General features: G+C 35.2%; 2 protein-coding genes across 3 annotated transcripts; one reads left to right on the forward strand and one right to left on the reverse strand.

Moving 5' to 3' along the window:
* Positions 1-790: 790 nt before the first annotated feature.
* LOC150093246 (nicotinamide N-methyltransferase-like) lies at positions 791-9,654 on the forward strand. 2 transcript variants are annotated; one of them, XM_090413936.1, is made up of 4 exons: positions 791-888; positions 3,268-3,444; positions 4,825-5,035; positions 7,642-9,654. In XM_090413936.1, the coding sequence occupies exons 2-4, from the start codon at positions 3,282-3,284 to the stop codon at positions 8,072-8,074; spliced, it is 807 nt and encodes a 268-aa protein (XP_090270062.1). In that variant the 5' UTR covers positions 791-888; positions 3,268-3,281; the 3' UTR covers positions 8,075-9,654. The 2 variants fall into 2 exon arrangements, with proteins under 2 accessions (XP_090270062.1, XP_090270064.1); XM_090413938.1 differs by having other exon boundaries at positions 4,828-5,035.
* Positions 9,655-14,454: 4,800 nt separating this feature from the next.
* LOC150093247 (nicotinamide N-methyltransferase-like) lies at positions 14,455-20,952 on the reverse strand. Its single transcript, XM_090414008.1, has 4 exons — positions 20,883-20,952; positions 18,005-18,188; positions 15,441-15,648; positions 14,455-14,910 (listed from the first exon to the last, which is right to left on the reverse strand). Exons 2-4 carry the CDS (start codon positions 18,162-18,164, stop codon positions 14,478-14,480), a joined length of 801 nt encoding a protein of 266 aa, XP_090270134.1. The 5' UTR covers positions 18,165-18,188; positions 20,883-20,952; the 3' UTR covers positions 14,455-14,477.
* Between the last annotated feature and the right edge of the window lie 1,307 nt (positions 20,953-22,259).

Here is a 22,259-nt window from a genome sequence, read left to right on the forward strand (position 1 = left end):
AATAAGACAATTTATATAAGACTGGTCTTTTAGGTTTTAGGCTTCACTTCAAGATCAGTCTTATATAAATTATCAATGTTAAAAACGTCTCATGTAATTAAAAATAATTTGAAATAAATAAATCATTTATTTCTCCATCAAACTAATGAAATAACAACAATCAACCACGCTAACTAGGGAAGCGTTAAAAATAGCATTAAAATTAAACTCTTTAAAAGTAATATTAAAGATTATACAAGTGAATACTTTCCGATAATAAAAGTTATTGATCATAAAGAAGTAGATATTGTTATGATGGTAGTATTGATGACACATGATTTACTAAGACTTTAGTGTTTTTATGTTGTAGTTTTGCTTAGCAAAATTTCAGCTATAACATCTGACACGCCAGCGATCTTGACTTTTGTGTGATAGATAATCAACAACTGTGCAAAGCAATGTACTGTTCAAACTGTTATTAGCAAAACTAGGTGACGTTAGCATCGCACACTATACGACTACTTTGTTCTCCATGAATTCTTTACAATTCTGAAACTCGCTTGTTAATATTAATTAGTATATTGAAAACATTGAAATTTTTTTATTTATTTTTTCAGGAAAGTAAAGTGCAAGAATTTTTTACAATGCATTAAGTTATCTTGCACATAATCCAGATTTTTTATGAGCCACGTTTATGAGATAAAATACTGTAATCTCCTTTTGAATGCATAATACTTGAGTTGCGTATGGAAACAAAGAAACCACGTGACTGACGCCAAGGGCACAATACTATCCCTATCAGCAAACGACAAGTTCTGCTGCTACTCAAAAATTTCACATCGTCTGCTTCCTTTGTGTTCTGTATTGCACTATTTTAGTTTATTTTTTCCCCTCCAGACTAGACGTAAGGTAAAGTACATATCTGTATTCTCGAGAATTTCTTTAGAATTTTAGAAAATAAACATTAAATGAAAGAGTTTATTGCATAACACTAAAGAATTGATGTCTTGCATCATACAAAACGAATATAGCATAGAATTTCCTGAATTCTACAATTATCAGCTATTATACAGATAATGCTTCCCAAAGTTGAATTTCTGTTTATTTAACAAACTGCAGCCAAATCGATATAAATTATCGTGGAATTTTAGATTAGTGTAGTTACTATAATCTAATATTGTACTCTGATTTGTAATAATATAAGATTCCTAAATAATAATAATAAATAATAAGAAAAAAATAAAAGCGACATTTGCCCTTCGATGGTTCAACCGAAGGGGAAATATCGGAATATCCTGTCTAGTGAATTGCTCGAATTGTTTGCTAATAATATCTGACGAATCTCAGAAATTTATAATCTTCTTCTAAAGAGTTTTTCTTTTAAGTACATTCTAGAAATTTCCTTTTAGACAACTCTACACCACTGTAGTTCATCGCCCAAAGACGTCATGATATTTTCAAATTCGGCTGGAAGGAAACTTGGGTTTGAGTCTCTTATAGGATGCGAAGTGCAAGGGCCTTTTTCGAATAGTGGTCTCAAAAACAAGTGGAAAGGGTTTTTCCTCTCCGAAACAGAGGTTACTTGGTTAGAACAATACATGAAATTGAGAGATACAATATATTGATTTTATATCCTTAATGACTTTGGCCATAATTACAAACAACCCGCACAACTGTCCAAATCTGACTTTGAAAGGGCCAAATAAAAAAACCGTTTTGGTTGTTTTAATTATTATAATAACGGAATTAACTCAATTATTCTTTATTCGTAGAATTTTCACCTGAGTATCACAGGCATCATCAGTACAGGTACAAGGCTAATTAAACAATAACTGTTATATTCACAAAGCGCAACCTAAGTAAGCTAAGCTTAAATTTCCTAAATTTATTTAATTATTATTTTTTTAATTTTAATTATTTAAATTTAATTATTTAATTATTTAAATTTAATGATTTAATTATTTAAATTTAATGATTTAATTATTTAAATTTAATGATTTAATTATTTAAATTTAATTATTTAATTATTTAAATTTAATTATTTAATTATTTAAATTTAATTATTTAATTATTTAAATTTAATTATTTAATTATTAAATGATTATTTAATTATGCAATTATAATAATTAAAAAACTATTATTATTTAAAAAATAATTAAATATACATGTGTATACAATTATACGTTATTAAATTATATATTAATTATAAAGAAAATTAAATTATTATAATTGAATAATTAAATAATTATTTAATAATTAAATAACTAAATAATTAAATTTAAATAATTAAATAAATTTAGGAAATTTAACCTTAGCTACTTAGGTGGCGCTTTGTGAATATAACAGTTATTGTGTAATTAGCCTTGTAGCTGTATTAATGATGCCTGTGATACTCAGCTGAAAATTCTACGAATAAAGAATAATTGACGTGAGTTAATTCCGTTATTATAATAGTTAGAAATATGTCTACTCACGGTATTTCCTTACTGAAACTTGTTTCGGTTGCGCAACCAGTTATTTGTGACTTATTATTCGTAATGAAGGCCACCAGTGCAAATTTAGTACATCCGATGTTTTCAGATAGGATGCATGAATATCTATGCCGGTTGACTTCTGCATCAGCTATGTATTGTGACATTACCAAATAAACACCATCATTACTTTGTTTACTTGGTAATGATGTTTGTTTACATGCAGGTTGCAGCTAAATCTAAACAAAGCTAAACAAAAAAAAATCTAAAAAAAACTAAAAAAAAAATCTAATCAGCTAAGACAAATAAAGATGAATAACAACTGAAATGAAGTTTATGAGACCAACTCTAAAGTATACTCGATCCGATCATAAAAGAAATGAAGAAATTATGAAAGAATTAAACCAGGAATCAGTAATAGAAAAAAATTAAAAAATACAAACATAAATGGATGGAACACATTCAAAGAATGAAAACAGAAAGATTACCAAAACAAGAGCATTAAATTACAAACCATTAGGAAAAAGAAAACCAGGACGTCCTCTTAAGAGATTCAACGATGACTTCTAAAGCCCGAACAGGTCAATATAGGCCTAAATCCTTGACAATAATGATGATGATAAAATCATAGAAATTTTATTTATTTATTTTTTGCTTAAGGAATTATTTGAGTCATATATATGACTCAAATTCATATATATATATATATATATATATATATATATTAGATTGCATGTTACACACTAGAAATTATTTGCTGCCAACTAAATAAATAAGTCATCACAAACGCTGAAAATCACTTTTTCGTTTTTTATAGATCTACTCAATAAGATGTCTTGTGGAACTTCTACTTCCATTTCTTACGAAGAGTTTAAGAAATCCTTTGAAGGCGATTCGTTCAATGCCGAGGAGTATTATAAGAACATGGTGGCTGAAGTTGTAGACAAAGTAGGAAAGTTCTTCCTTGAAAATCTCCACGCAGTTATGCAGAGCAGTAAGTATTTTACTAAGTGATTCTTACATCATTCACCGATGACATAACCGCATACTCTCCGTATCGATACAAATAACGAAATTCGTTTCTTTTGATGGTGAGACTGGTGAATGAATTAATGGAAGTTATGCTTAAGGAAAAACTGAAGAAATACATAATCTGTCCAAGAAAAAAAAAAAACCTAACTTTTCGAAAATAGAAGAAACTAGTGGCGCCACCTATCGTATCTTTTCGTTGTCGAAAGCGGCAACCTTCATTAGTGTTGTGTCAACTGTTTATGACATTTGTTTCATTAGAAGCGGAGTTATAGTGCCAAGAGTGACAGTGTGTTTGACGAGCGGTCGGTCGTCACGATATTCATGCCGTACGCGACGAATTCTCGCTATCAATTGCTTCAAAACTTCGAGATAAAATTCACCATTGATCGTTTGGTCAGGCGGAATGAATTCCTTTGTGGATCCTGTAATCGCAGAAACAAATCAGCATTGTCTTTACTTTTGACTTCTCCAAGCGTCTTTTTTTCGGATGCCCTTCTTCTGGTGGACTCCACGCAGCACTCTGGCGCTTTGTTTCGGGCTCATACTCAAAACATCGCCTTTCGTCACCAGTAACGATCGTTCCAAGGAAGTTGGAGTCCTTACGAGCGGTTTTAATGAGGTCCTTGCAGTGTTCAATTCGATACATTTTTTGGTGGTCGGTCAACTTGTGGGGAACAAAATCGCGAACTAAATTTACGAAGATCCGAACTTTCTATCGAAATGTTGTACGCAGTTGATTTTGGAATTCCCAATTCATCTTCAATCAATCTCACAGAAGATTTCTGGTTTTCTTTGATGAAATCACAATTTTTGGATATTAACTTCTCTCAGTCCAGATTTTGGCCGACCCTGCTTTTTGTCGTCTTCAAGCGTCTCACGACCACTTTGAAATCGCTTAAACCACTCGTAAGTTTGAGTACGGGATAAGCATTCATCACCGTGTGCTTTTTGAAGCACACGGTGATGAATGCTTATCCCGTGAAGCATTCGATGAATTTCGGTAAAACGTTTACCAAGTTTAGCATACAAGTCAATTGCAGCTCTCTGTTTGAAACTCATTTTCCGACGGTTCGTCAAAACACACTGTCGCTCTTGTCATTATAACTGGCTTCTAATGAAATAAATGTCATAAACAGTTGACAAAACACTAATGAAGGTTGCCGCTTTCGACAACAAAAAGATGCAACAGGTGGCGCCACTAGTGTCTTCTATTTTTGAAAAGTTCGGTTTCTTTTTGGACAGAGGGTGCAGCTGTCTTAAAATTGTTAATATGATTGTATTTATATCCACTCCTGTCCGCTTTGGTCATTATTTATAATTATTTTTTTTTTTACTCCACGAGCAGAGCGATTCCATGGATCGAAATGTTTAGATGTTGGCTGTGGTCCGAGCATCCACACTCTAATATCTGCAAGTGCTCATTTCGATTATTTAATTGCGAGTGATTATTCGGAATCAAGTCAGAAGATAATCGAGAAATGGTGGAGAAACGAACCAGGATGCATTGATTATTCAGCCCTTATCAAATACGTGTCTGTTATGGAAGGATTCAGGTAAAGTTAGAGAAAGTAAACAACTATCCATTCTCTGTACATCTCCATATAATTAAGCTTTAGCATAATTCAACCAGAGTAGAAAAAGAAAAGACAACGATGTCTTTTCTTTTTCAAAACTGTAGTTTTTCTAGTGATAAAACTACATGGATAAAATGATATCGATGTATCCATAGAAATAAAAATTCTAGTATTTGTCGCCATCTATTGATTAATTTATAAAGTAAATGTTATATCTATTCCCGATTCTATATAAGTATAATATATATGAGAATAGCATTAATGTAAAGTTCCATATATATCGACTACTAATTCTGTTGCACCACATTTTTGTCTGCTGTTTTTCCGGTTTAAATTGTGCCCATCTTTTGTGATTCACATTGTTACCACAATGATCAGCAACAATTTACACCCATTGACCATTGACATTACTGACAGGATGGGTGAAGCACAAGTGCTTTTCATATTCCCCTTTATCTGTAATGAGAGTTATTTGGGATTGGGAGATTTGTGAGCAATTAATCTCGCCCTCTGAGGGCAGTAGTGTTAGCTATGATCGGTTGAGAGAAGAATAGCCTTCGGTCTTTTGTGTTTATAGTAATCAATCTCATTGTAATTGACAGCTTGCACGATTAGTGGGTTTGAATGTGAACTTGACTTCACGAAGAATTTTTCTGCAAGATCACGAAGAAGGGAGGAGATGTATGGAGTGCCGGTTTCTCGGTGAATTTGTGAATTTCTGATGAACCACGGTGGATCCAGAATCATCCTAAGGCATTTGTTTTGGATTCTCTGTAATTTTGAAATGTTTGATCTTGAAGTGTGACTCCATGCTGGTGAGGCATAGGTAATGACTGGACGTATTACCATCCGGTAAAGAAGCAATTTATTATGTAGGTTCAATTTGCTCTTGCGGTTGATCAATGGGTAGAGCTGAGCTATGACTTTGGAAGATTTGGAGCAAATGAGATTGATGTGTTTGTTGAAAAGGAGTTTCTTATCCATCAATACCCCAAGATATTTGGTCTCTGATTGCCATGGGATCTTTTGACCAGAGAGTAGAATGTCTTCCTTGTTGCAGATCTTTCTTCTTGAAAACATCATGGCTGAGCTTTTGAAGGGGTTTACTTGAATTCTCCAGTTGGTGAACCAGTTTGCTAGCTCATTGATACTTCCTTGGAGTCTAGTGATTGCTAGGTGAGGGCTGAGCGATCTAGCTAGAATAGCGGTGTCGTCGGCATAAAGAGCCGTAGTAGTTGTTTTTGGGTTGAGAGGAATATCTGCCATGTAAGTTGTGAAAAGTATTACGGCCAGAAGAGAATCTTGAGGTACTCCCGCCAGGATTTTGCGCCTTGAAAAAACAATTCCGTTGAGTTTTACTTGCATGTATCTTTCATTGATATATAAATATATGAGTTTCACTAGTTTAATTGGGATATTGTTTTCAATTAGTTTGAAGATAAGGCCTTGATGCCAGACCTTATCAAAGGCCTTGGCAACATCCAAAAATACAGCAGCAGTATGAAGGTGCCAGTTAAAGCCATGAGTGATATGTTCTGTTAGTCGGTGAATTTGTTGCACCGTGTTGTGAGCTTTGCGAAACCCAAATTGCTCATTTGGGATTATTTTCTGTTGGTTCCACTGCTGATTGTAGTCTTGATAGGATACCCTTTTCTATTACTTTGCCAAGACAGGAAAGAAGACTGATGGGCCTGTAGCTTTGGGGAAGTTGTGGGTTATTACCAGGTTTTTTCAGAGTCTTCCACACTCCTAACAGGATCCCAGAAGAGATAATGGACCTGATTAGGGCCAAAAACAAGGCCAGAAAGCGATATCAGCGATATCACAACACCAGAGCTCCGCAGGACAAAGCAACCTTAAACACTTTGAACGGACAGGTTAGAGAAGCCCTGCAGGGCCACAGGAACTCCAAATGGGAAACCAAACTGAAGGAAATCAACCCAGAAAATAACTCCATGTGGAAGTTTGTAAAATCTCTTCGTACCAAAAGACAACCACTTCCCCATTTAAAGACCAATCTTGGATTGCACACACAGATGAAGAAAAAGTAGAAGCCCTAATTGACAATCTGGAAAATCAATGCAGCCCATCTTATGCAAACTTAAATATCAATCTTATTTACAAAGTTCATCGTAAAGTTAGAAATGCACTAAGTCAGCCTAAGGATGATTCAGAAACCATCACCCCCACATCTCCAACAGAAATAATAAATATCATTTCCCATCTGAAGAATAAAAAGGCCCCCGGCCCTGACGGCATTACCAATAGAATAATAAAGCTACTCGCACGGAAAGCCATAATTCATCTAGTTAATATTACCAATTCCATTTTAAGATTCCAATACTTTCCCTCTGATTGGGAAGTCGCGGACATTATACCTCTGAAAAAACAATTTACATAATAAAGAATTCTTTTATTACTTGATTTTATTTTGCAAATTTTTAGGTGTTACAATATTATTCCCTAAAACGAAACTAATTTAAATATTAAAGAAAATGTTTTTTTTATTGTGTTAAACTATTCATTTATTTGCTAAAGATATGACTAGATACTTTAAAAATTGTGATTTTATTTGTTTATTTCAGTAATCTTGAAAAGGGAAAAGCAGACATTGAGTCTCGACTTCGACGGAACTTGAAAGCCGTTATTTTTTCCGACGTTTTGTCAGACGAAATTCTTCCCAAAGACTACAAGCAGGATTACGATCTCTTGATTTCTTCACTGTGTTTGGAAGCTGCATGTCCAGACATGATTTCTTACGATATGGCAATGAAAAGGTTTGCTTCTTTAGTTCGTCAAGGAGGGGGTTTGTTGCTAATGGGATTTCTTGGCCTTCATTTCTGGGTAGTCAAGGACCATAAGTACACCGGTTTGAGCCTCAGTAAGGCGACCATTGAAAAGGCACTCACAGAGGCAGGATTTGGAAATTTCGATTGGAAAATACAAAAGAAAATGGATGGGAATTATGGAAATAGGAAATTTGATTCTTTGTATTTTGTGGCTGCAGAAAAGTTGTAAAACGTTTTGAGGAACTTTAAAAAATAAATAAATAAAATTCAATTTCCTGATAGTGAACAACTGAACATGAGCATTTTGTGTAGTTTTGTCTATTTTTATCATTAAAACGATCCAATTCCGCATTTGTAATGGCTCGACTGAAAGAAAAATTTAAAAGATTTAACAAACCTTTACAGAATTCCTAGTATACCAAATTTTACTAAACTTTCCCCAGTAAAATCCAGAAATAACGTGCCTAAGCTAGATGTGTCTTGCTTAATATCCTTAGGTCTTATACCATCAATTCCGGGGCTTTTTTTGTTTTTTTGGTTTGATTTATTGTATTACGGAGAAAAGTTCCACTTCTTTTATGGTTGGGAACCATAATGTCTGTTTTGATTGTGGTCCAAGTGGAGGATCAAATTTTGTGATTGGGGGAATATTTCTGTGCAGTACTTGGATGGAGTCTGCAAAGTATTGGTTAAAGTCATTTACTAGTTGTTGGATAGGTTTTGCGTCTTTCATGAAACTGTGTTTTATGGTTTCGGAGGCGGTAGTGTTGGAAACAAAATCTCGCATCTCATTGATCAGATGCCAGGTTTGTTTCATGTTGTTTTGTGCGGAGGTTAGTTTGTCTCTGTAGTAGCTTCTTTTTTGCATTTCTGATTTGTGTTGTAAGGCGATTCCTTGTTATCTTATATTCAGTTTTTAATGCTGTGTTATTTGGATATCGCTTTAATTCTTTCCATAAAGCGTCCTTTCTGTGTATTTCTAGGATTAAGGTTTGTGTTATCCAAGGATTTTGTGTTGTTTTTGAACGAATTCTGACTTTTGTTGCGGCTTTCTTATATATTTCCTCCAGTGTGAGTTTAATGTTGTTGTATAAGATATCTGCTGAATCTGATGCCAGGTGTTCCCAGTCTGTTTTTCTTATTTCGTGGTTGACTATTTTCTTCGTCTATTATTGTTTTCTGTCGCTTTTCTTCTGTGGGACATTGCGTGGACATTGTCTTGGTGTGCAGGTTTAGAGCGGTGAAGTAATGGTCTGCTACTTTGCACTTTATGAGTGATGCAGTGTAACTGTTTGGTGATGCTCGGATGTTTATATGATCTAGACAGGAGGCAGTGATAGTATTTCCGAATATTTCTTCTCTAGTAAATAATGTAATGGTTGGTATTAGGTTATACATAGATAGCGTATCTAGGTATTGGACAGTGTTGTTATGGTTTTCGTTTGTAATATTTATGTTTATTTCGCCAGTTATCGTTAGGTATTAGGTTGAGCATAATTCAAAAGTTGACTGCATCAGTTATCAAGTAATAATTCATATGATGCAGGTTACCATCCTCAAGGCTCGGTACCACTTACAGTTTTTCTTTAATTCTTTAAATATTCCTCAGATAAATATTTCCATAAATATCAGTTTCATATAAACTGAGAACTAACGTCATAATTTAAAATATCTTACTTTTTAGGAGATGCATATTTAGCTGTGTTACAGCTACCACATTGCAAATGTCCAATATTTTTATGAAAGTTTTCCTCACCTCTATACGATTTCCTGCACGATTAATATTAATAACATTTCTGGCATTTCTGCTCATTTCACGTAATGCGCAGACGTTTCCTAGTAATGGAGAAACTTGGCGATTCAAGCCAATTTAATCGCGAGCAGATAGTTGGAGTCGGTAGAGCAGGTGGTAGAATTTCGGAAAGATCCACGCCTGGTCGCTCCCATACTACTGTATCAAGAGTGTATCAGATATCTAGCAGAAGGTCTCACATTGGTTAGCCACAAATGGTTGATCTTAGAGGCGAGCATCGGATGTCGCGACATGGTATCTCAGCAACAACGTGCAAATGACACACAAGTTACCCACCAGTACAACAGCGAGGCAGTTCGACCCATTTCCACATGCATTATGAGTAGCACCTTGCTTCACCTAGGGTTGCACAACCCGAGACCAACAAGGGTACCCATGATGACGGCCAGGCAATGCAAACAACGCCTCGCATGGGCCAAGGAACGTCGGCCGATCCCTGATAGATGGAAAGAGGTCGTCTGGATCTCTTTCCGGACTGAATGATGAATCCATCACTCATTCCCGTTTCCTGATGCACCATGCTGATGGCCGCGTTCGCATTTGACGTAAACAGCACGAAGCCCTATACCCTGGATGCATAGTTGGGGTTCAACAGGCCGGTGGAGGTGGTGTTATGATCTGGGTAGCTTTTTCATTGGCACGCCCTAGGTCCGTTGGTTATCATCCCATAAACACCGAATGGTGAATGCTACAAGGACCTGTTAGCCGACCATCTCCATCTAATTTGCAGCAAGTCTACCCGGAGTACAGTGCCATCTTTTAACAGGACAACACACCTTGTCTCTGGGCTCGTACAACTACCGAGTGGTTGGAGTAACACAACAATGAATTCGCCACATTGGCTCGTCCCCCAAACTCTCCTGACGGTAACTCAATTGAAATGTGTGGGATATACTATAACGTGGTGTAAGAACTGCTGATCCTCCTCTACGGAATGAGCGTGATCTCACAGAGTTGCTGCAGCGGACATGGGTCGAGTTAAGCATGGAGGATGTTCGACACCTTGTAGAATCTGATCCTACGCGTCTGCGAGCCGTAACTGAACAGAGAGGTGAACCAACGCGCTATTAAGTAGATGTTCCTAATACAAAGCTAACTCAGTGTAAAATAACATTTTTACAGCAATTAATTACGTTGGGTTATTTTAGGTTGTTGTTATTTTCCTCTTGTTAAGCGCTGTCTGCCTCGCCGACTGCATTAAATGTTCTATTACGAGTTACACGTTATTTTATTATTTTATTTTATTTTTTGCATTGAATTTTGATATTTCTGTTATTATTCGTCTGTTATGATATCTGTGATTAACATAATGAAGCTGTTTTAGTCTCGAATACTTAAAGACTAATAGCGCAGAGAATCCCAAACTATCTTGGTGCACTGCGCCCTTCGTGACTGTAATTTTTTACACCTTCCCTAAGCCAAAAGAAATACCTAGTAATTCACTTTATTCAATAGTTAGATCCAAACTACATACTAAGATTTGTGTCCTAAAAATAGCTGTTTAAAAAAACAATGCATAATACTTTCGCTGCAGCGCCCCGGGCCTACACAGCGCAGTTTGGGAACCACTACAATAATGAATGACTTTTAACAAAATTGTCTTAAATCTATTTGTTGTTTACTTGGAGTAAATACGATTTAATAATACCTGAAGTTAATATACATCACGTCTAGAAACCCTGCATATATTTCCTCTGTACAGTACAGTTTATTCTTTTAATGTTAGAAGTGCAAACTAGGGTTGTAAGGGACTTACATTTAAAGCATTCATTTGGCAATAGGAAAATAATCCATAGTCGAGAAAGTCTTTAAAAAAACTGCCTTAAATTTCATAATTGAAGATTGTGGATTTTTGTTTGCTGAAAGAAAGGGCTCTGATAGTACTCTGAAATTTATAAATTAATTTTAAAATGGTGCAAATGGAATTAAGGATGACACAATTAAGCTAGCTCCTCTACAGTACAGGGTACTCCATCATCCATCTGTTGATTGGACATCAACAGATGTCGTAATGATCACTCAGGTACTCGGTGATGTACACACACACACCTATAATGGCAATGTGGTCCTTTTCTTTGCTTTTCTGGAGGCTTCAATCTCTGAAGATATATTGTTTATAAAGCTTTAGCAACAAGGCTCACTTGGTACCTAAATGAAAGTGGAATACTTGAAAAATGGAAATCATCTAAAAACGTCCTCATCCATAAAAATAATTGGCAACTATAGACCAATATGGTCCCTGTCTCACCACTATAAAATACTTAAAAGAACCATGTTAACAGCATTTAAAAATGAATCCCCACAATCGATACGCATACAATAATACTACGAAATCTTTCTAAGCTGTATTATTCTAACAGCAAGTGACACTTGAAACAACAAAAAAGATGAACAAACAAAATAAAATAGAAAGACAATATAAACAGAAATACGAATTAGAAAGTGAAAAATGAAAAAAAAATATAAAGAAAAATGGAAATAGAAAAAAGAAAGAAGCGTCTTTAACCTAGGTAAGAAAGATCGTATAATACACAGAAATAAGGAAAAACAATTGATTTAAAGATGCTGTGGAAGCTGTCTAAACAAAAAAAAAGTCGCGGAGCCTGTGTAGCTCAGTGGATATGGCGTTTGCACACCACAAGGCTTGACCGCACGAAGGGACTTCTTGGATTCCAATCCAGTCGGCGATTAGAAGAAATTTTTCTAATCCTTTTTTCGACCGGTTCCCGAGTTAATCGATCTCTGGCACGGGCAAGCGGTTTTTTTCTCCCGGAAACTCGGGTTTTTCGTCCCGTAAACTCAAGAAAATCGACCGTAGAACTCACACTATTTCAGACATTAAATATATTGTGTTAGGATTAGGGACCACGTGACGGTGGCACTTGTTGAGCCGTCTCTCTTCACTGCGTGCCGCTTAATTAGTGATAGCCTTGGGCCAGATATCTTTGATTGGTACCAGTGGAGATTGAACTGCCCGCTAAACGGCCTCGCCTTCTCCCTGTACGGGAATAAAAAGGCAATAACATAGTTGATTTTTTTTAATTGCTTTCTTGGGAAGGGGGGGGCTGTTTTTTTTTTTTTTTTTTTTTTTGATAGATGGAATCCAAGAATAACAGACGGGTATCCCAGACACATTCAAAGAAAACCTGGTAGACTACCTAGGAAATGGTGGATCTCATATTAAAGTGAAAAGGAGGGAAATGGTGAGATGAGCTCAAAATAGAGAAAGTAGACATCTTTACGACAAGCAGTCATACAGAAGCAAAGAACTGAGATCACGTGTCCATCACTGAATAAATAAATAATATTCTATGTTGATTAAAAAGATTAATAAAAGATATATAGCTTAAAATAATTACTTAAGTACGAATTAAAGAGCCCGGTTCGAATCCCATTATGGGAAGATGAATTTCGCAGCTCGATGTGAGACAATCTCCCACTTATTTGAGGCATGAATCGGCTTGAAAAAGTTCAATGTTTGGTCTATAAAGCGGGGTTTCCAGACAATGTAAAAATAAATTAAAAATACAAAAAATATAAATATATATAAAAAATTGATGAAAAAGTAGAAAAAAAATTAAAATCCGTAGCTCATCCAGGGTACCAAATATACTGTAAATTTGTAAATAACCTTTTGTGAGTGGGAGCAACATAAACAAAAGATAGTATGTTCACGAGGGTGAAGTTACAAAATTTCAATATTACGATAAAATTCAATATATGGAATTTTACTTGTAACAGTATATTTACAATATAATAAAATTCATTGCTTAGTTCTCAGTTATTCTTAAAAATTTATATGGAAGTATTTAATAGTTTCAGATAGACTTCTTTTATTTAAAATATTTTGGAATGAAATTGCAAATAATGAATCAAATGTTATCTACCTTTATTTAAATTGAAGTTTGAATTATTATAAAAGAACCTGCTTAGTTCTTTATGTATATGTTTTCCGTTCTGGCAAGAGACAGTAAATTTTGAACAATTTGTTTAGGCATTAAAGTTTTGTCGTTTGGTGATGGAAAGGGGAATGACGATATTCGAAAATTGATATTGATATAGTCATACCAGTATTAACATCCCAACTGGCTATGGCGTCTATAGTATAGACGTCCAGCTAAATCTGGATACGATTCTGTAACTCCTATTGTATAACATGGATAAGAAGTGCAATTCGGTAGTCTGTTTTGCAGCAGTGAAAAGTAATAAACTAAAACAAAAACTCGAATTTGTAGCAGGAAAAAAATATCACTTGCATACGTTAGATCGTATATGAGTCCAGCTTCACTTGAGAAGTCCTAACAAAGATTTCTGATGTTCTGGACAGGGTGATTCAAATAAGGGTCTGTTCAACCAAAGGACATACTCATTACTGAGGCATTCCAAAGAAATAAATGTTACATAACTACTTACTGTCTGTAACAGTCTAAAATAAATATATTCATCACCTTACCATACATTATCTATTCTTCCTAGAGCCTCCGAAGCTCTCGATAATGCCATTGGATTGGAAAGGCCTAGGTTGGAATCCCATCTAGGACACAATGGACATTTATAGAAGTTTTTAAACTTAAGTGAGTTACTCAGTCTCACAGGATGGAGGGTTTTGGATGCTACAAGAGAGATACACGCAATTGACACAGTATATTATGAAAGATATGCTTAACCGACTAATAAAGACATTCATTATGTTCCTGAGATGTCAATTTACTTAACTGAAGGCTATTGAATTTATGACTGCTTTATTAATAACTTTTATATAATAAGAATATAAGTAATTATTTCATCTCTCTCTCTCTCTCTCTAGCGATAGTTTCATTTACATTTTCTCAGCAGTAAGGGCGTACGAATCTCCCCAATTTCCTAATTGAAAATTAGCATCCATTCGTTTCTGTACGGTAAAATCAATAATTTTAAACCCAGCTTTAGTCAGTGAGTTTTCTACGACTTCCTTTGTTAGGTTCAAAGAAGGATACTTGATTCCCGATACTTCCCATTCAGTGCAACCGAAGGAACCAGCGAGTATCAATCCTCCTCCTTTGCGTAGTAATGATGCAAAACTTCTTAAGGCCTTTTCGTGAGCTTCGTAGTTGGGACACGCTGCTTCCAAACATCCCAGGGAGATCAGCATGTCGTATTCTTGATTGTATTCGTCTGATACGATCTTATCAGCTACGGCATCACAAAATATTATTGCTTTTATATGACGCCGTATGCGATCTTCGATATCTTTCACGCCTTTGTTGATGTCACTGAAAAGATAATGAATTTGTGTCAAACCTAGTTTTAAGAATAAACAGAATTTTAAGAAAACAAGACATTTAAGGAAAAAAACCAAGAATTTAAATTTAAAGTTTTCGATACATTTCAGAAATTTTGTTCGGATGGTGTGTTGACAACATACGGTGTAACTCCTCATGTTCTCGTCATAATTTTCATTTTCTGGAGTGGTATTTGTCATCATGGAGAATTACGTTGTTTGTAAGACAGACTTCTGATGTTACAGGAAGTGCATCGTCTCAGGGGAGCAGTGGGTTTACTTATGCAGTATTCAACGGTGCTCCCATTCTCTCTCCCAAAAGAATGCCTAGATTAGGGATAAATCGGTTACCAGCTAAAACTGCAGAGCCACCTGATATGGTTCCCGACAAATCTTGGTCTCAGAGTCATAACGGATTAGTTAGAACTGTTGCATAGATCAACCATCAATTTATGTGAGTTTTAATTCGTGATTTAAGTGATTTTGTGTGTGGAAGCGCAACTATTTCAAAGAATACTTTACCTGTAGCCTTCTAACTTGGCGACAGTCTTTAGAAAAAACGAGTAATCCAGGGCCCCTGGTTCGTTGTTATGCCACTTTTTCATGACGTTCAGGTTTGACTCGGAATAATCACTCGTGACCATATAAGGGAAATGAGCACTCGCTGACATCAAGCCGTAGATCAGTGGACCGCATCCTATTTCCAGTAGTTTGGAACCCGTGAATCTTTCTGCAATATTTAGGGAAAAAATAGAACGAAAGAAAAGGCACTAAAGATATTGGTTTACCCTAAATCATAACTTGAACTAAAGAATCTTATTGAAATGAATAAGTTAAGTCAGTCGTTCTTGTTGAGATTCTGTGAATGTAGCGTTCACACTTTTCTTTTTTATAGTATTTTAAGTAAAAAATAACTTTTATGTAGTTTATTACCTTTAAGAAAGGATTATCTGCTTAGAGCCCATGCAGACATCGAAAGGACAGTTATTAATATTATTAGAGGACACGTTCAGAGAGTCCAAAGACTCGTCGAGGGAGGGTACCTATTCTATATCTCTCTGTCTTCATCACTCAATCCATCAACTACAACTAACTCAACTACATCAACGCCGGCTACCGCCCGCCACCACCACTAGTATTTCCACAGACAATCACAAACATCCATGCCAACAGCAGGATTCGAACCCGCAGCCTTTTGGATGGAGAGCGGATACGCTAACCACTCGGCCAGCCAGGCCAATGTTTCTAGCTGTTCTTTATCTAAGGAAGAAATCTTATAAGACTTCTTAGTCCAACTGATCTACAAGTATTTTCTCATCCAGCTCGAAAATTAAATTCTTTTTTGGACAATCCAAAAGATAAATATCTTCCACTTCCTCATCCTGGAGTTTACAAAATCTCGTGCCAATGCGACTGTAAATCGTCTCGAAGAACAGCAAGATTATATATTACTTGATGAGTCTCATTAGTCTGGTTTGGCCAGACACGCCTTATCTGCTAAAGACAGAATTCACTGGAATAAAACTAAAACCTTCTATAGAAGTTTTCTTTTAGTTGAGAGAATATATTCAGAAAGTTGTGAAGTCCATATTCACAGAGCGAACCTCAACAACATTGACTGTCTTAACTTTCATCGTTTTGAATTCGTAATCTTACATTTTCAACGGTGCCCTAATGTTATCTGTTTCCCATATATATCTATTGACAAAAGCTACGAAAACTTAGTTGAAAATGATGAAAAAAATAATAATGTTAAAACTACTTTTATCATTATGTCGACCTTTTACATCTGTTTATTTAGTTCTATTTACGATAGTGTGTAAACTGTGTAATTTTGAGAAAGATATTTCTATAATCTCTCCTCACAATTAGATGAGAATATCGTATTGAAATTTTCAATATATCATTTTAAAATAAGAGGACGTACAAAAATGTATGCAACGGTAACTTAAATGGTGCTAAATCTATATAATAACGTATATCTTCTTAAAACATCGCAATTACTGTCACCTCTACTGTTAAATGCTGATCAACTAGGGCATGATTTGTTACTAAATCTCAACAATATACAATACGCAACAATCATCTCGCCTTTATTATAATATGATTATTTACATTTGGAAATGGTGTAGGAAAGTTTCATGTATTCTTGATAGTAATCTAAAGCAAATAGGTATTATTTGCTATAGATTATTTCTCAATATTTTGAGACAAGAAATTTTTTTAACAAAATACTATTTCCATTATAAACTATCCTATCAAAATGTCATGACCAGCGTCCTTATAATCAATGCTACTTGGAGTGACATTGACTCTATAAGACCTATGAAGGTTACAAGAGGCATGCTGTACCATCTAGCCAGGATTTCTTCCTTGAAAGATTTCTGAGTGTTTGGGTGAAGGAGTCAAATGCCAGATCATCGATGCACGTAATTCTAGGGATATTCTATGGGATTCAAATCTAGAGAAATTTGGCTGCCATGGTAACATTTAGAAGTGGTCGTGTTCGGAGAGTCATCTTCGTACGATACCGGCAACGTAACAACACGCCTTATCCTGTTGGAAGATACCAGTGCCATCTGGTGAGTGAATGCTATTCTTCATACTATCCTTCCATTCTTGGAACACTTTAAACTACAGCACTCCGCGAAAAGCCTACAATATTGGTAGTTTTCTGGATACTTCCACTCTTCAAACAGTATCCTACAATCGCGCCCATTTCGATGCTACATGCAACGAACTAATTTTCATATTTTGGTAATTATTTTAAGATATACAGTACTGTGATTCTTAAATATTTAATTTTTATATAAATCAGGATTTTTCGATAAAAATTTATAATAAAGAAACTCATGTTATGGAGTTCAGTACATAATCTTCAGTACACGAATCGCTACAGGTGCGAATAAAATTTGTTCAGTATTTCAATAACTAGCAGAATATTAAGTATTATATATTAATTAGAATAGATTAAGTATTATATACTAAAATTAAATTCATTAATAAAATATGCATTAATGAATATATCAATAAAATATAAAATTGATACGTTAATAATACACTTAATGCAATTTGTTAGTACTCACTGCTGTTGACTGTTTTATGAATGTATGGAAGAAAGAAGTTTGCGAATGATTCAGCTATATTTTTAATAATCATTTGGACATATCCTTCTGAATCGAAGCGTTCTCCTTGGAAGTATTGGTGCCAATCTTTTCCAAATTCTGTTGACGTACTTGTAGACATCTTGGCAAAGTGCAAAATTGAGAACTAAAAAAATAAATTCAGTATTCAGATTAATTTTAAGTGAGAGTTTAAGTAATTTCAGCATTATTCACTGAGCTACAAAGTAATCTCTTTCACTTTTATATGAAATACAAAATAATATACAGCACAAAACTATAAATGAGCAGAAGTTAAGATCAAAATTTTATTTCTTTTCAGGGATTTTTGCTAAACAATATTAAGACTACTTCATGGATTGAAGGATTGTTCATCTGTTAAACCGCTTGACCAATTCTGATGCAATTTAGCACAGCGTCACCAAAAATCTGAAAGGTTTTAAATTTTTAAGACCCACAAAATCATCAGTACCTGACAACTGCAAGATAATAAAGAAGGATCCTGTGAACTTCTTGACCGCTAGAGCAAGGGTCAAGGGACCTGTTAATTAAAGGACCTGTCCAGTTAATCGCTGATATAAACACATTTCATTTGCTTTTCCTTATATTACATAAAATACAGAATATGTACAGTAGTTAGTTTGGTGGAATGCATAACAAGATTGTCTTTAGGCCAACTACATGATCGGTTAGAATTCTGAGACAGTATTGTCCCTAATTATTCTTTCAATCGATGTGACTTTGCTCCACGTTTGTACATCTTTCAGCTCATACCAATATTACATTGTCCACAATTCACTTCTGTGTTTTTGTTTCACTTGATTGATCTACAACATTCTTTATCCAGTGTTCTAGGTTGTTGTGGTCAGTTCATGTCGTATCTTGCGGAGGGTACAACATTCTTTATCATATTTACGTATTCTTTGATATTCCTATATTACTAGAAGATAATATAGGAATATCAAAGTCCAAACAAGTCGAAGAATAATGACCGAGTTCTGGATCATGACAACGTACCCGCCCACATATCGCTCGATATTCGACAGTTGATTGAATATATAATATCCCATAATATCGAAGTTGGCAGGCTGTGACTTAAACACACCAAAGTCATCCCAATAGTTATCGGTGCACAACTTCAAAGAAGCTGTCCAACTATTTACAGCAATTAAACATCAACGAAGTGACCCATTATTATTATTATTATTATTATTATTATTATTATACGACACCTCCAGAGAGTCCTAGGACTCATCGAGGTAGGGCACCTACTCTACATCTCTCCGTCATCATTTACACCAGCGCCATCTACTCTACTGGCTGACACTGGATGGTCACTTCTGTACCTCATTGAGTTTTGGGAGGGAAGCCTTCTGCTAGAAGAAGTGATAGGATCGCAGATGCTCTTTACACACAGAGTTAGCAGGTCAGTCACAAACATCCATTCCCCTAGTGGGATTCAAACCCGCAGCCTATTGGCTGGAGAACGGATACGCTAACTACTCGGCCAACTTTTAGTGAAGATGGTAAATTAAATATGGAAATAGACAACATAATTAGTAAAGTTAATATGATAGAAAGTCAACTGAATAAATTTGTATGGAATAAAAGAGAAATTTGTCAAAACATTCTATTAGCTGTATACAAATCAATATTAATTTACGGATGTGAGTTAGAAATATAACTCTTGATCAAAGCCTGGAGGAGGACATTGATGGTGAGTTCTGAGAAATATTAAGTAAACAAACAGATTTGGCATCATTTACAGAATCGTTTAGAACAATTACATTAGGAAGGAACTTGAGATTATTAGCTTTCATTAATGTGTTAGCAGAGCTAAACTCAGATGGTATGGTCACCAAAACAGAATAGGAAAGAAAGATGAACAAAACAGGTGTTTGATGTTGTAGCTAAGATGGAAGAAAAAAGATCTATTGCCGGAGGATTTGGTCTACTTCTCCCTACTGACCCACTCCATCTTGGAAGAGTGTGTATATATAGTTATATGAAAGTCTGTATGAATGTGAAGGACAATCACTAAGCCATGTCCTAGTCGAGATTTGAATCTTTAGGTTTTGAGAGAGGATACACTAACCAGAGAGGATACAAATGTTATGTCTTTAATTGTAATGTCCAAATATTTAAAGAGACGGAGTAAACACGATAAGCACTACGAACACTCTACTACTGGCGCAAACTGCATATAAACAACAGTGGAACTGCGAGACGGACAGTGCCGCATTTCGCTAATAGCTCGCATCACACTATGGCGTGCATATGCTTGCGCGCGTAGCAATATGACACTGTGGCAAACACAGTGCTGCTAGCGCCCTCTTGTTACAAGGTGGATTTTTATTATTTGTTATACAAAATAAGAGAATTGTATAGGATTGTTGATGAGAAAATTAAATATTACAAGCAAATATAAATAAATTAATAAATATATTTATATATCGAGAAAAATTGGGGGTGTTGCAGTTCCGTAGTGCCGATTGCACCAGCCACCCCTTTATGTAAGTTAAGATAATCGCAGTTTTAAAGGCTCATTCAGTTATTTTAAAACTATATAATATTCAGATCATGTACGGACAAAATAAAGTTAGATTTTAATTTAAAAATTCATCCACTGTATATATATTATTTGATTCTTGCTATACTTATGCGAAAGAACAAACATGCTTTATCCAGTGAGAAATGCAACTGAGATATACACTGCATTTCTCACTCAATCGGTAAAACACATATTCCACAGAGTATTCTCCTCACAGTATCTTTTCTAAATGTACTCAACTGGAAATGAATGAATGCCAAACTTCATTTATCAAAAAAGGATGTCTCTTACCTTACTCGTGTAATTAATGAAATACTCTCCAACTGAAATTCAGCAATAAAAATCACCTCGTACAAATATAATAAAACTGTGGCAGTCACTATGGTGATAATCTACTAGAGCACGTGGCGTTGAATGCTTTCTTCTTCGAGGTTATTTTTGTGTGGCCTTGTATGGTAGATTGATGTGTGAGTGACCTTGTAAAGTAGTGTAGCGGCTATAACCGTACATTACAGGAAGTATCGGCGATTTAGACGGAATGCAAGATGATCCCATTTGCGTGATACGATGTCTCCATCCCTCCCATAATTTAATGGTTCACTCGTCTTATCTGACTGCTACAAAGATAAATGGCTGTTTATCTGAGTAACTTATTGATAAGGGCCTATGTAAGAAAGCGGCTTCTTGTAATGTGGTTGAGGGAAGGAAGAAAGAACAAAGAGCAAGCACGATCTCCTGAAAAAAAAAAAAAGAAGTTAAACTTGACACTGTTTAGTAATAGACATATTATTAATGAGCGGTAGATGGCGTAGTATGTGACTGGTGCATTATGCCTAGTGGGCGTATATGGTAGTTTATGTATGTGTGGCCTATAGTAGTGTTGATGGTGGGTTGTAGAGTAGAGTGCCCTTTCCCTATGAGGCCTTAAACTCTGTTCAAGGCTCATCGAATGAAAATAAAACTTTCATACCATCAATCACTGAAAAGTGAAGTTATATAAATTAAATATATAAGTTAATATAAATATAAATAAATATAATATAAATAAGTCAAATATAAGTTTAAAAAAACAGATTAAAACTCGAAGAATATTTATAGGACAGAAAAATTTGGCCGCCTACATTATCATTTTTTTTACAGAAGTTTCCGATGTATCATCCCATATGTGAGAACAGTGTTGTAAGTTAAAAGGGAGGTTGGAGGTAAATTTCAGTTTAAGATAAGATTTCTGATCTTGCGTGGAGATCTCGGCATTATCAATGGTGAGCAGAGATAAAGTAGAGTTTTTCTTGTGTGAAATAAGCAAGGTTGTCCTCATGTCACTAAGGAGCAGGGGCGGCTCCTGCATAGGCACTGCAGAACTGCAACACCCCCAATTTTTCTCGATATATAAATATATTTATTAATTTATTTATATTTGCTTGTAATATTTAATTTTATCATCAACAATCCTATACAATTCTCTTATTTTGTATAAAAAAATAATAAAAATCCATCTTGTAGCACTTAGGAGGGCGAAGGACGCTAGCAGCACTGTGTTTATTACAGTGTCATATTTCTACGCGCGCAAGCATATGCACTTCATAGTGAGATGCGAGCTATTAGCGTAATGTCGCGCAGTTCCACTGTTGTTTATATGCAGTTTGCGCCAGTGGTAGAGTGTTCGTA

The sequence above is a fragment of the Typopeltis vanoorti genome, chromosome 24 (assembly GCF_054136105.1).
Source record: "Typopeltis vanoorti isolate ZY-2024b chromosome 24, IOZ_Tvanoo_1.0, whole genome shotgun sequence".
NCBI lineage: Eukaryota > Metazoa > Arthropoda > Arachnida > Uropygi > Thelyphonidae > Typopeltis > Typopeltis vanoorti.

Excerpts from the sequence above, each read along its gene's own strand:
- LOC150093246 (XM_090413936.1), top strand. The coding sequence starts at position 3,282 with ATGTCTTGTGGAACTTCTACTTCCATTTCTTACGAAGAGTTTAAGAAA. Across the intron at positions 3,445-4,824 it reads CCACGCAGTTATGCAGAGCA|CAGAGCGATTCCATGGATCG; the intron begins GTAAGTATTTTA and ends TTACTCCACGAG. Across the intron at positions 5,036-7,641 it reads TCTGTTATGGAAGGATTCAG|TAATCTTGAAAAGGGAAAAG; the intron begins GTAAAGTTAGAG and ends TGTTTATTTCAG.
- LOC150093247 (XM_090414008.1), bottom strand. The coding sequence starts at position 18,164 with ATGTCTACAAGTACGTCAACAGAATTTGGAAAAGATTGGCACCAATAC. Across the intron at positions 15,649-18,004 it reads TCATAAAACAGTCAACAGCA|AAAGATTCACGGGTTCCAAA; the intron begins GTGAGTACTAAC and ends TAAATATTGCAG. Across the intron at positions 14,911-15,440 it reads GCCAAGTTAGAAGGCTACAG|TGACATCAACAAAGGCGTGA; the intron begins GTAAAGTATTCT and ends TTATCTTTTCAG.